Source organism: Zonotrichia leucophrys, chromosome 11, assembly GCF_028769735.1.
Source record: "Zonotrichia leucophrys gambelii isolate GWCS_2022_RI chromosome 11, RI_Zleu_2.0, whole genome shotgun sequence".
Lineage (NCBI taxonomy): Eukaryota > Metazoa > Chordata > Aves > Passeriformes > Passerellidae > Zonotrichia > Zonotrichia leucophrys.
Genome location: NC_088181.1, coordinates 12,616,944 through 12,630,510, shown reverse-complemented (window position 1 = coordinate 12,630,510; position 13,567 = coordinate 12,616,944). Strand labels below are relative to the sequence as shown.

General features: G+C 38.2%; 1 protein-coding gene across 1 annotated transcript in view; it reads left to right on the top strand.

The window, feature by feature from the left end:
• TENT4B (terminal nucleotidyltransferase 4B) overlaps positions 1 to 12,721 on the top strand; it is a 39,646-nt gene extending 26,925 nt beyond the window's left edge. The window contains exons 4-12 of the mRNA XM_064723047.1: positions 2,427 to 2,547; positions 3,549 to 3,656; positions 5,631 to 5,759; positions 7,039 to 7,252; positions 7,603 to 7,729; positions 7,835 to 7,938; positions 9,411 to 9,598; positions 10,177 to 10,341; positions 11,534 to 12,721. Of these exons, the coding sequence (XP_064579117.1) occupies positions 2,427 to 2,547; positions 3,549 to 3,656; positions 5,631 to 5,759; positions 7,039 to 7,252; positions 7,603 to 7,729; positions 7,835 to 7,938; positions 9,411 to 9,598; positions 10,177 to 10,341; positions 11,534 to 11,713 (1,336 nt within the window). The 3' untranslated portion in view covers positions 11,714 to 12,721. The remainder of the gene's footprint in view (positions 1 to 2,426; positions 2,548 to 3,548; positions 3,657 to 5,630; positions 5,760 to 7,038; positions 7,253 to 7,602; positions 7,730 to 7,834; positions 7,939 to 9,410; positions 9,599 to 10,176; positions 10,342 to 11,533) is intronic.
• The last annotated feature ends 846 nt before the right edge of the window (positions 12,722 to 13,567 follow it).

Genomic DNA, 13,567 nt, shown 5'->3' with positions numbered 1-13,567 from the left:
TCCACAGATGACTAAATTGAAACTTTTAACATAATGTTGTTAATATTAGCGCTGAAGAAAAAATATTACAACAAAACTGGGTTTTTTCTTTCAGTCTTCTTTTGTGAAATCTGTACAATAGTCAACATCTACCTTTTCCAAATTTATTACTAGTTTTCATAAAGAGTCTTTAATCAATGACACTGGTATCTTCTGTGTAGAAATTGTGAGTATTTATGACAACTAAATAGAAATGGAGTGAAATGCTTAAATGGTTGTAGGGGATAAACACATTTAAATAGCATAAATCTGAGGATAGCTTTTGAACTGAGTTCCATACTTTGGGAGCAGGAGGACATCAAGTACTGACTGCAGGTGAGGGATATCCTCATCATTGTTCCATCTCCATTTGTAAAAGAAAGAACCTGACAGATGCTTTAGTTCCTGCTTTAGTTTCAGGAGTTGTAAGGAAGTCTGATTTCTCTGGTTTTGTTTGTAAAGCCAGAAGTGAGGTGTACAAATACTCATTGTTTTCACATTTGGCCTCATTCCTGGCCTTATTAAAATTTATTTTAAATAGCCTTAATTAAATATGATTTGAATCTGGTAATGCTAGAGAGATATTCCTGGTGACTTGATGGATATTTTACTATATTTGCTTGATTGTTTTGAAACAGATATAACAAAAATGTTTTTCTGTTGTCATATACTGCCTTTCTTGAGTATTTGTTTCAGGTGAGGTTTTGTGGGAGAACAAATGCAGATACTTCAAATGCAGTACATAAACCCACAAAAAACCTTCCTGTGGCAGTGCTTGCCACACTTTCAAAATAGTCATCATTTGTGTATTGGTCATTAATTCGCTGTTGCCTTCTATCAAAGCTTCCCTCTGCCCTAGGTTTTCCCTACCTCTCAGTTTGTTTAGATTTCAGGCTTTTGTTTTCAGAAAGGCCTGAAGTGTGTTTTTAATGCTGTGTCTCTCTGTTGGGATTTGCTCTGTATCCATTAGCTGAAGCTGCTGCTGAAGGTTTGGGCACTTTGCTGCTGCATCTGTGTCCCTTTGCAGGCAGTGTGTGTGCTCAAGGTGGCAACAGAGCTGCTTTTTCTCTCTTGGTGTGCATCAGGAAAATGTCTCCTGTTTTTAGCTGTCAGCAGTGGGTTTAACAGTAATTCAATTTAGAAGAGACATGTCCAGCAGCATTTCCTGCTCTCCAGGCCAGTTTTGAACACCTTTCTGAAAGAGGCAGGTGCTGCCTGTCCTTGTCAGCCCAGCAGTCTGTGGCTGAACTGCTGCTTCAGGACACAGCTCATCTAGTGCAGATGCAGTTTCTTTGGGATTGTTGAAGCAGTAGTGTTTGTCAGTCAGCAGATCTGTAGGATCTCTTGCAGGGGGAAGTATTTCTTAACTTTTTTGTGTTTTCTGTTACACAGTTTCCCATCTCACTGAAGCACCGTGCTAGCATAACTATAGGGTTGCACACTCACCTCCTCTGTGTTCCTGGCCAAGCAGAGGAATCAAAGGACTTGGGGAGCAAGGAGGGAGAAGCTCAGGATCTCACAGTAGCCCTCAGTGGCTCAGATGTGACACCTGCCACCTTTTGAGTTTGAGTTCAGGGATTGGATTAGGGTGTCAGCTTCCTGTGTAATGAAATGGTTTTGTGTGTGCCTAGGGAGGAAGTGTAGTAGGATGGAGACACCCCTTCAAAGAGCTGAGTTAATGAGTGAAGTTAATTAGTGGCTTGATCTTATTTAATAGCTTGTTGCTTCCTGAAGTCCAGGTTGCCATGTTTTCTTCTCCCTTGCCTTGTCCCTGTTCTTGGTACTGCAGGCCAGCAGCTTACCCTGTGCCCTCTGGTGCTCTGATCATCCAGAAAAGCAACTCAGAGATGCAGAGAGACAGGAAATTACCCCAGAATGTTCTGTGGGTCCTTTAAAGGGGGAGTGAAGAAGGTTTCTGCCAGACCCAGTAATAGGTTGAACTGATTGGCTGTGGATTAGGCTGGAGCAAAGGAGGAGACAGGGTCATGCATGTGGGGGTAGAGGATGGGAAACTGGACTTTCCCTTTTGGTGTCAGGATGTTAAATCAACATTCCTGATGAATACAGCCCAAAGGTGGTGATTCACAACAAGTTCATTTCTTGCTCTGAATCACTCCAGAGAAGCTGATCCCTCTCTGCTCACAGTGTGGCCTGAGGAGACTAATTTTAGGCTTTGCAGTCTAATTGATTTATGTTTATCTGTCCCCTCCTCCAAGTAACCTGAAATGGTCTGTATTTCCCCAAGTGTAAGAGTTCATCTCCAGCCATTTCCTGGGAAAAATCAGAATTAATTATTTGGTTCAGCTATGTTCTCTCAGCTTTATTCGAGTTATGTATAGATGTCAATTGTTTGTATTTTAAGTTTATCATTCTTTTAATTTGAATAAATATATGTTTTTCCTTTTCAGTGATATTGATTTAGTTGTGTTTGGAAAATGGGAGACATTACCTCTTTGGACCCTGGAAGAAGCTCTTAGAAAGCACAATGTAGCAGATGAAAACTCAGTAAAGGTTTTAGATAAAGCAACTGTAAGTTTGGGGGAAGAGGGTATTCCCTTGTTTTAAGCTGAATTTTTAATCAAAGAAAGATGTTGGTTAAAAGAATGAATTTTTATAAGCAGTAACTTATTTTGTATATTAAATTTGAAATAGAAGATAAAGAACTTTTTTATTTAGTATGATTTTTACTACTAACAAAATAATTGATACTACAATAACAAAAGCATTTTTTCTGTTGTGGAAATTGTCTGATATTTGATATGCACAACATGTTGCTTTTAAGAGAGATTGGACTAGTCAGTGTTGTTCATTGATGTTTTTAAACCAGGGCATTTCTGGACTGAGTTTTTACATAAGTAATTTTTCTTGCAAGTAGGCAGGTATAATCAGTTTTCACGTAGAAGTACTAAGTACAGCATTGTCTAAATAGGTAGTGGTATGTCTTGCAAAAAATAGATAAATTCTATTATGATTTCCTATCTTTTGCTCATTGTAAGAGTATTGGGATATCTAAGTCATAGCTGTTATTAGTAGAGAGAGGAAATTTGATGGTCACTCAGGTGGAGACACATCAGAGTACTCTCCATATCTTGTACTTCTTAATTGAAGTTCATTTTGGTGAGGAAGTGATGACCCCAGTGACATGAGTTGTGTCATTTCTGATGTCTCCAGGACCATTTCTCTGTTTCTCCAGTGTTTGTCTCCCTCTGGTGTCTGTGGTCTCCACCAGAGCTGAGCTGCTGCAACAGCAACTCACCCAAACCAGTCCAAAATAAATCACCTGGAAGGTGAAGCATTAAGTTCTGTTCAGCAGGACAGTAAATTGAAAATAGTGTTTATGAGTTAGAAAAGCCAAGTTTATGTAAACAGATTGGCAAGGCAATGAGTTCATTAATAGGAGTCCTGATTTCACTGCCTACCTCCTCTATAAATTCATAAAAAACTTCAGGTTTGCTGGTGCATTTAAGTCATAAATGAAACCAAGTGTGTCTTGGAAATCTGTATTGACTTATTATATCCTTCTTTTGCAGGTACCTATTATTAAACTGACAGATTCCTTCACTGAAGTAAAAGTTGATATAAGCTTTAATGTACAGAATGGGGTTAAAGCAGCCCAGCTCATCAAAGATTTTATCAAGGTTAGGCAACACTCTCATGGAACTACACACTGAGTATTTGATAACTTAATTTTGTTTTCTGTTTTACTTTGATTGCATCCTTACTAGAGATACACTTTTACTCTTTTGTTTTTTGTTGTGTGATAATGCTGTAGAGTTGTAGATATAAGCTGATATAAGTTGATATAAGATAATGCTATAAGTTGTAGATATATTGCCTTAAAAAGCATGAAGATACTAAAATAGAAGAATAAAATGTGGAGTAGTTTTAATGGTACAATGATTAAGAAAAATGCACTATTGCCTGTTTTAAGTGTTCTGCTCCTTTAACTGCAGTTCATTGAGCTCTGCACTTCAGAATTTCAAGATGTGAGATAGTCTTCTCATGAAAGCCTGAAGGTGTTTTTGTGTGTGAAAGCACAGAAAATCAAGTTGCCTGTGTTACTTGTGACCTTCTGGCCTTGGGTCAGGGGGTGAGAGGGGTCTGTGCCCCTGGGGATGGAGCAGGAGCTGTGTGTGGCAGCAGGGACAAGGCTGCAGCCCTGTGGTACCCCAGCCCAAAGAGCAGAGCAGCTCTGGCGCCAGCAGCTGGGGCAGAGAAGTGGCCAGGGAGGATGTGCAGGCTGTGGGCAGGGTCAGCAGCAGTGTGGGGCAGCAGGGACCAGGCTGACAGTGCAGGGCAGCAGCTCTGCAGCAGAGTGGAGGCACTCCCAGCAAGGCTCCCACATGGTGCTTTCCCACAGGGCTGTTCTCCCTGCAGGCTGAGCCAAGGCTGTGCAGCTGTGCAGCACCACAGCTGGCCCTGAGCACGGGCAGCTGAGGAGGAGGTGGCACAGGCTGCTCTGGAGGGTCCTTTGTTTGACTTGGAGAAAACTTAGTGTGTTCTTGCCAAGTGACTTTGTTGGTGTTCTTGAGGCACTCTCTGTGTAACACTTGTAGGGCCTTCTCTTGGGTCTTACTTTATCACATATAACTTCAGTACCTAACTGAGATGTCATATTTGGCATTAGGCTTGGAAATGCCTCATTTCTCTTCATCCAGGTTGTTTAGGAAATCCGAGGTAGTTGGAGCCTTTATTAGCAGTTTTCCAAGAAAAATCCCATCTCTAAATTTTGGTATATACTGATATTCAACACTTCAGCTTGTGACTGGAAGTTCTTAGTTCAAAATCTTCGGTTAGATAGTTAGGGATCTTCAGTTAAATAGGGCTCCCAGTACTCACCATCAGGCTCCTGAAGAGAGATTCTTGGCAAAATCCTTCTTTCCCTTTAATCTTTTTGTAGTCACGAACATAGTGATCCACATTTCATCTGTGACACTAAGGAACTTTTTGGCTCTGTGTTGATAAAAGCAGCGATCTTATTAATCCTCTTTTGCCCCTCCCCTGTGACGGGTGTACAGAGTGCAGACGTAGCCCAGCCTCCACTGCTGTCCCAAAGCAGCCTCTTAGGGGAATCCATGCACATAAACCCTTTAAAGGACCAGTTACCCAAAGGTATTTTGCTTTATTGAAGATGTTACCTGGGTGTAATAATTTTGAAGGGCTTTCTTTAACTCTGGGCATCTGAAGTACTTGCAGGACAGAAATCTCAGGGCACTTTGAGCTACCTCTCAATTGTAGCAAGAAGGTTTTGTTACAGATGTCAGTGTCTCCACAGTTATTCCTTTGCCATATTTTTCACTTGTATGAGAAAAGTAAGTGTGTGTGTATATATATATATATATACATTCAACACAAATACTTCTGATTTTACAATGTAATAACTTTTCTCTCTTGTTAATATCTGCCACCAGAGTCAAACAGGTAAAATACCTGTGTTGATTGTAGGCAGGGCATTTGCTTTTCTCCACAGTTACTAAAAATGATAGGTTAGATTAATGATTAGATTAATGATAGTTACCTTAAAGGCAAAATATAATAAAACATGGTTTCAGTATGCTCTCCATTGTATGCATGCACCACAGTATTGTAACAGCTTTGTTTTTCTCTTTCAGAAATATCCTGTGTTACCATTTCTAGTTTTAGTATTGAAACAGTTCCTGTTGCAGAGGGACCTTAATGAAGTATTTACAGGTGGAATTGGTTCTTATAGTCTCTTTTTAATGGCTGTCAGTTTCCTTCAGGTAAGTTCAATGGAATCTGTCAATGCCATTGTGCCTAAGGACATCACCTTAAGAAGGAATTTGATCAACCCTCCAGTTTAATAATTTAAGTTATCATTTTTTGGGATTGCACCCCCTTTTCATTTAAAATTAGGTATGTCCCATCTGTTTTCTGTTCCTTCTCTGATGCTGATACTTTTGGTACAAAAGGTGTTTAGAACATCTGTTGATGTACCAATGCCAGGCACTGATATATATGATTTTGATACACATGATGTGACATGTGTCATTCATGGTAAAACAACTTGAATATTGTATAACTTGCTTGGAACAAGTTCCATAAGGTTGGTGTTAGCTGAGCTGTCCTTTGTGACAGTCCTGATTGGTCTCCAGGTCACACACCCTGTATGTGCTTTCACAAATGCAGTGTAATCTTGGTTCTCTGGGTTACTAAGCTGATATCAAACAAACATCTTTTGCAACTTTCTCTTAAATCTAATAGAACAAAATGCATGAGCTAAATCTATATTGTTGTGCCTGGGAGAGGGAAATACTGAACAAATATGAAGTAGCTGATTTCTGGCTGTATCAGCCCTGTTCTTTTTCCTGAACTACATGTTATACATAACTGTGTTTGCAAGTGTATGTCCATACTTTTCCAGACTGTAATTGCTCTAAAATCTGAGCCTGGAACTGGAGCTTGGTGTTTGCTGAGTGCCTTTGCAGTTCCCTGCTGAGCACAAAACAAATAAGGGCAACATGCATATAGTTTAAAACCATAATCTCTCCTAATCAATTTTCTTATGTTGAGTAGCAGCACTTCCATTTGCTCATTAAAAAATATTTTTAAAAAAGTTAAATTTCATATCTGTTACAACTCTGAGCTGGTTTTGTCCACTCAGGCTGCCTCTCAGGCTGTTTCCTTAACAGTAGAGGGGATCCTGTGTTTAGCTGTGCACATGAGAAGTCTGTATTTGTATTGCAGACCCAGGTTTGTGAGGTACAAATATCTGCTTTTGCACAAGAACCCTGCCATTAGTGCTGGAAGTTCACTTATTGGACTAAAAGTTCAAATGCACAAAGATTAGTGTTTGACAGCCTTTTTTTGAAGAGGTAATTATGTTATAAAAGTTGTCATAGCATCTTATTTTAGAGATGCAAAACTGCTTAATCAAGGGAAAATACTTTATTTAGACATATCTGTTTTATTTTTTATTTCTGTATTTAGACATGTTTTCTGTGAAAAAGAGAAAAACTTAAAGTCATCAATGAATGATTTTTTTTTCTCTCTTCTTAATAGCTGCATCCCAGGGAAGATGCCTGTATGCCCAATGCCAACTATGGTGTTCTTTTAATAGAGTTTTTTGAATTATATGGACGTCACTTCAATTATCTGAAGACTGGAATCCGAATAAAGGATGGTGGCTCTTATGTTGCCAAGGATGAAGTGCAGAAAAGCATGTTGGATGGCTACAGACCATCAATGCTCTACATTGAGGATCCATTACAGCCAGGTATCCTCAGAAACCAAAATGGAGTAGCACTACTATTAAATGTTTAATAGATGCACTGCAGGATTTTTTTCTCTTCATATATTTTACTTGTACCCAGAGAATTGCTAGTCTGGACTTCTTTACATTTAAATCCCTGTAGATATTTTAAGTTGTTTATGCTAAATAAATAAATAAATAAATAATGATAAAATATATATAATATTTCTGCTTTATGCTAATCCTCTTCTACGAGAGGTGGCTACAGTTAGTTGGGACTTAAGGGCAATTTTAAAAACAGATTACTGTCTTGTGCCTGAAAGGTGATGACCATAGTTTCAATCTTACTCATTTATTTATATTCTTATTTTAAGGTAATGATGTTGGGAGGAGTTCCTATGGTGCCATGCAAGTGAAGCAGGCTTTTGATTATGCCTATGTTGTTCTGAGCCATGCTGTTTCCCCAATAGCTAAATATTATCCTAACAACGAAACAGAAAGGTAAAGTCTCCAAGTCTAAATCTCAAACATTCATTGCTTACATTTTTCTGTCTCTAAAAATTAATTGTGGTGATGGTTTTGGTTTTTTTTTTTCCTGGTTTGCAGTATATTAGGGAGAATAATTAGAGTAACACAAGAAGTGGCCACATACAGAGACTGGATATCCAAGCAGTGGGGAATGCAAAGCAGAACAGAATCTTCATGTAATGGTGAGTTCTGACTCAGCAGGGATGAGGGGGAAACTTCCTGCACATTTTGCTTGTATAGATTTTATTGTTACTTTTGCCTCACATAAGTCTATGTGTGCATCTTACTAGTAGTTTCTTCTTTATTTTCCAGTATTCATGTCTTTTCATCCAGAAAAGTCAGATTTGTACAAGAGTAAAATGTCCCCATCTTTGTTGTATTACAATAGATTTGGTTAGTAGAGAGATCTGTAAAGAGTGCTGCCTTCCAAAAAGAGACTTTGGAAAAACTTCCAATTGAAATTACCACATTGTCAGTGTCACACTTCCTTTGTCCTTTAAATATGGACAAGGTTTTAACAAGTATTGCTGGGCATGCTAGTTTAAATCTGAATCCTTAAATACTGCATTTTTAATAGTAATTTTAAAGTCTAACACCAAATGTGTGAGGAAGAAATACTTAAGCCAGGATTCTCTATGTAAGTGGAATAAGTCTTTTAAACAGACAAGTCTTGAAATGTCAATCATGATCTTGTTTTTAACAAATGGAAACACAAAATTGAGCCAGAGAACTTGGTGACAATGCCCTTTGGAATCACCTTTAATCCATTGCCCATCTTCTGACTTCAGCAGCCAGTTGCCACCCTCTCTTGGTGCAGGTGTATCTGCTGTCTGGAAATTTTTTAACTAGAATTAATTTTCATACTCTCCAGTTAATTTTAGAATGTTTCCTGTCAGAAGTGTTCTCTTGTTAGCGATTAATCAGAGAAGATGTTTCAAGGACCCGTTCTTTTGGCTAGGCTGAGATTTTTTTTACTTGTTTTTAGAAGTTGTGTGAGTGATTTGTCAGCTGGATGTGCTCTGTGCCATTGGAGCTGTCACCCTGCAGGCCCTGAGCTCCCATCACCTCCCTTTTAGCTGCCTTTGTGCACAGACATCATGTAAATCTCTACCTCCTAAGTGTCTTATTTCAGATAAAACAGCAATCAAAAAAGAAAAATAACCCTGTATTAATAACCATGTGACAGTAAAAGTGGTTGTCTTGTTGATTTAGTTCATATCTAAGTTCCAACTTTTGTATTAAGGCAGAGCTTAGTGATATATGAGAGTTCTGTATCTTGAATTTTCACTGTAGGAAATCCTACAAAGTAATGGGGCTTATTTGGAGTTCATCTGATCCTAGAAGCTCCAGCAGAAGAAAAATTGGAGTTGCTGAGTACTGGGCATACAGAATTTAAATCTCTGTATTTGAGTGCTGTTGAAGTGTGGCATGAAACAATCTACAGCAGCACATCTGAACTTTGTTGCTGCCTTCTTCCACATCTTCTGTCCCTAATTTCCATCTCAAACCATGGGCAGTGCTCAGTGCAATAATGTCCATGTGTTACTGTGGATGTAACATGTATTTTGTATTTTAGGGGCTATATTAAATAACCTCAAGGCAACATGTTTTTGCATTTAAATGTGTGGTGATGCTTCTGTTTTGTTTTTACTAGGTAATGGAGTGACCTTGATAGTAGATACTCAGCAGCTGGACAAATGCAACAATAATCTTGCTGAAGAGAATGAAGCACTGGGAAAGCCTAGAAATAAAACTTCAGAAACACTTAGTAAACATTCTTCAAATTCTTCATCAGGTCCTTTATCATCATCATCATCTACATTGTCCAGCTCTAGTGATGTAGTAAGTACTGGAAGTTTTCTGACTCTGCTTTTTAAAATTTCTTTGGGTTTTTTCCCTTCTGATTTATATTGTCACAAAATACATTTTGGGAGCTCACAATCCTAGTCAATTAATTCATCCAGAATCCTAACTTGCATAAGATGTTAATTCTTATGCAATTTCTACACATACAAGTTGCAGTGCGTTTTTGACACAATACATGTAGAAAGTGAATATATAGACACAAAGTTTCACAGCCCTCTTTTCTCTGGGAAAACTGTATTTCAAAAGTAAAACAGACTGCCAATCCTAAGCCACATGCTTTAAAAAACAAACAGGCCAAAAGCTTTGAAAAAGATCTTTGTTTGGGAATTTTACTTAAAAAATAAAAGGCAAATCTCAAAACCAGAATCACACATCAATACATCTTTAAATTTGTTTTACTTGATAAGAATTCTGGATTGAAAGAATTTTAATATCTAGTAAAGTAAACAAGTTTTCAGTTTTGTCCACTGTTAACTTTATTTTTAAAAGAAAATTCACTTTTAGAAATACTCACTCTTAAGAAAAGCTCACTAATCCTTTACATTTTCCTGAAGGATTCTGATGGAACACCTTGCAAAACCTCTAAACAGTTGAGTTGTCGTCAGTCTACCACAAACAGAGTGGGGTCACAAGAAGTGTCACTGGAATCCTCCCAGTCAAGTGGGAAAACACAAAATAGCCAAACAGCCAATACATCCAGCAACACGAACAAATCTCAGGTTTGTGAAATGTTTGAAAACAACAACTGTGTAGATTATTTGAATATTACACATATCCTCCATGGAAGGGTAATTTGTTCTGGAAAGGGAACACTGCATTTTTCACCTCCCTTTTGCCCCATTAAAAATCTCCCAGCACTGATTGTATCTAATGCCACCTGGTTCTCTGTTAAGCTTGCACAGATGAATTTGCAACCGTAGCTTTCCCAACTTTAAAAGAGATGAAGTTGGTCTGACTTGTACACCAAATTTGCCAGAGGTGTTCAGCTGTGTTGCACCCATTTCCTCCTTTGCAAAAAGCACACCAGCCAAGTTTTGATTGCAAAATATGAGAGATGAGGTGTGCCTACACTCAGTGAAAGCAGTTAGCAAAAATGTGTGTTTAAAACTCTGACTGACTGCTCTTTTAGCTGTTGGTACTTGTTGCTCTGTCTTCCACAAAGGGAGGTGAAGATTCTTTGTGATAGATGACATTCACCCTTATTTTCCCCTATGGCCAAACATCCTTATGTGACAACTATCAGAACTTACACATTTAGAAGATTTTCCAACTGAGGAATGCTTCAGTATTCTGAAAATATTCTGTGCCTCTATATACAGTATACCCTGGATATAAGCAGTTTAAATTCTTGCACTTTTTCAGAAATTGGGTCTTTGTGTTTGAAACATAGTCCACAACCTTCTGGAATACTTTCCTTGAAAATAATTCTGAAGACATGCCTCTTATCTGCTGATGATTTGTCTTCTAACAAGACAATTCACACACCTGACCTTGGCTGTGCTATGGGTGTGTGTTTGTATTATTGGGCAGAACTAATTCCAGGCTGGAACGTGCATGCCCATGATCTCATCTCTGAAAAGATGGGGTATGTCAGATCATGGGCATGCACAGATTTGAGCAATCTTCCTGTGCTGTCTTAGATTACGGACATTTCTGTAAATACCTTTATACTTTCCAAAATTCCAAGTGCTCTGCCCCTCTTGTGAGGGGCTAGAGATGAACATTTGTTTGCAACCAGCTGGGTGGGAGATTGGCCCTGCAGTGCTGCTGTCCCAGGTTCCCTCTGCCATGGCAGGTTTTCCAGGCTGTTCTCAGGGGTCAGCATGCTGGTTGTGCAGCAGCAGGGCTGTGGGACTGCCATGCCTTATTCCCACTGCAGGGATTGCTGACCACGTTCTCTTTCCTCCACAGCACGGATCCGCACGGTTATTCCGCTCCTCTAACAAAGGCTTCCAAGGTCCAACAAACTCAAGCCATGGTACCTCAGTCACAAACAAACAGCACCAAGGCAGCAAATCACACCATCAGTTTTTCCACGGCAAAAAGAGGAAACACAAGAGGGATGCAGCTCTGTCAGACCTTTGTAGATAGTTGACTACTTTAAGACTGTTCTTCTGTGTGCAATGATCTCATGCTACAGGATAGTTTGATAGTGACTCCTTGGATCTCTTCTGGAGCTTCAGACTGTTCAGACATAGATTAGCAACTGCATTTTTTTTTCCCAGCTCGCCACGGAACGGAACATGAAGATTGATCACTGCAAAAAAACAAAAAAAAAGAAAAAAAAAGAAAAAAATGGAAAAAAAAAGGAAAAAATTAATTTTTTAAAATGAGGAAAAAGGCTGCTCATTTGATAAGTCATATGCTACAACAGGGTCATTTAGGATATAAAAGCTTGAATGTAAAATAAATGTATTTCCCATCAGCTCATGCTGACCTGTAGAGATAGTACTCAGTGTGTCTAGGGGGTGGTAACAAACAAATAAAACACAAAAAATAGGAAAAAAAAGGCAAAAAATTGTATTTTGAGGGAAACCCAGCCTTTAAAGGTGAAAGTAATTTGTGCATGATTTTTTAATTATTTTTGCATATACTTACCATTTTATTGTGTATATATAGATGACCATATAGGAAAACTGACATTTGTAATAGTGGATTTGTTAATACTTTTTACATAACATTACTGTTTAAATTGTAAACATAAATTTTTTCTCAGGATTAGTTTGGAAAATAATCTGAATTGTCATCTTAACATCCATATAAAGAGACATTACTAGTTGTATTGCTCAGATTTTCTTTTCTTGGCATTTGGAAGATCTCATAGAACTTTTGATCTGCAAAAGCTGTTCCTCTGAAAGAAAGGTTTATGGTGACAAATGAAGATTTTCATTTGTATAAAGTGTACATGTACTTTGTGTAGACACTGAGCTTGTCATCTCTGAGAAGTAACCTTCACCTTGTTTTCTAGAGTGCCATCATTTCAGGCAATGGGGTTTTATAGTTGCATCCTTCTCTTCCTCCCCTTGGTGGTCTCTCCTCGACCCTTCCTTCTTTTTTTTTAAGGAAAAACAAAGGGCCACTTGGGGTTTGGGGTTTTCTGTTTTGTTTTGGGGTTTTTTCGTTTTTTTTGTTGTTTTTTTTTTGTTTGTTTTTTTGTTTGATTGATGGTGATGATTGTTTTCTTTTTTTTTTGTTTTATTTTTTCTTTTTTTTTTTTTTGGTTAAAAGAAAAACAAAACAACAAAAGTCGATTTGTTACAGACATTTGCATTCCTGGGCTGCTTTAATCCCATGCCTCCTTGTTTGTGCCTTTCCTCCCCCCTCCAGGTCTGGGTTTTTTTGTCTTTTATATTTTTGCTAACTCCTGTAGGAGATGATAACTGTTGAAGCTTTAAGTAAATTTTACAATTCAAGTATTTTTTTTTCACTCCCCTCTTAGGCATTTTTATATATACACTTAATTATTAAAAACGAAACAATTTCAAATAATGAAATATACTTTATATTGCCTTAAATACCCAAACCTTTCATATCCCCTAATATTTCTTCATTGACCTAGTTCTCATTTCATTGAAAGTCCACGTGTGAGGTTCAGTCACATCACAAGTCTAGGTTGCAGTACCTTTGATGCCATGAATGCGAATGAAATGGAAAATTGCACTCACAGACATAGTTTGGAACAGGAGTGGGGACACTTCAGTGCTAGAGAGTTAAGTGGCATTTACTTTCACATATTTCTGCAAAGAGGAGAGTCTGTACTTGGCATACCTGGCTGTATTAAATGCAGCAGTTCTGAGATGATGCTTTTATAAAAAGTACTGTTAGCTTTGAGAAACTTTTTATATACATTTACAGAATACTACAGACCAACCTGACCTTTATGGGCACTAATGAGTGCAATGATTTTTAAAGTAAAATGAGACCAGAACCAATGTTATCACTTAA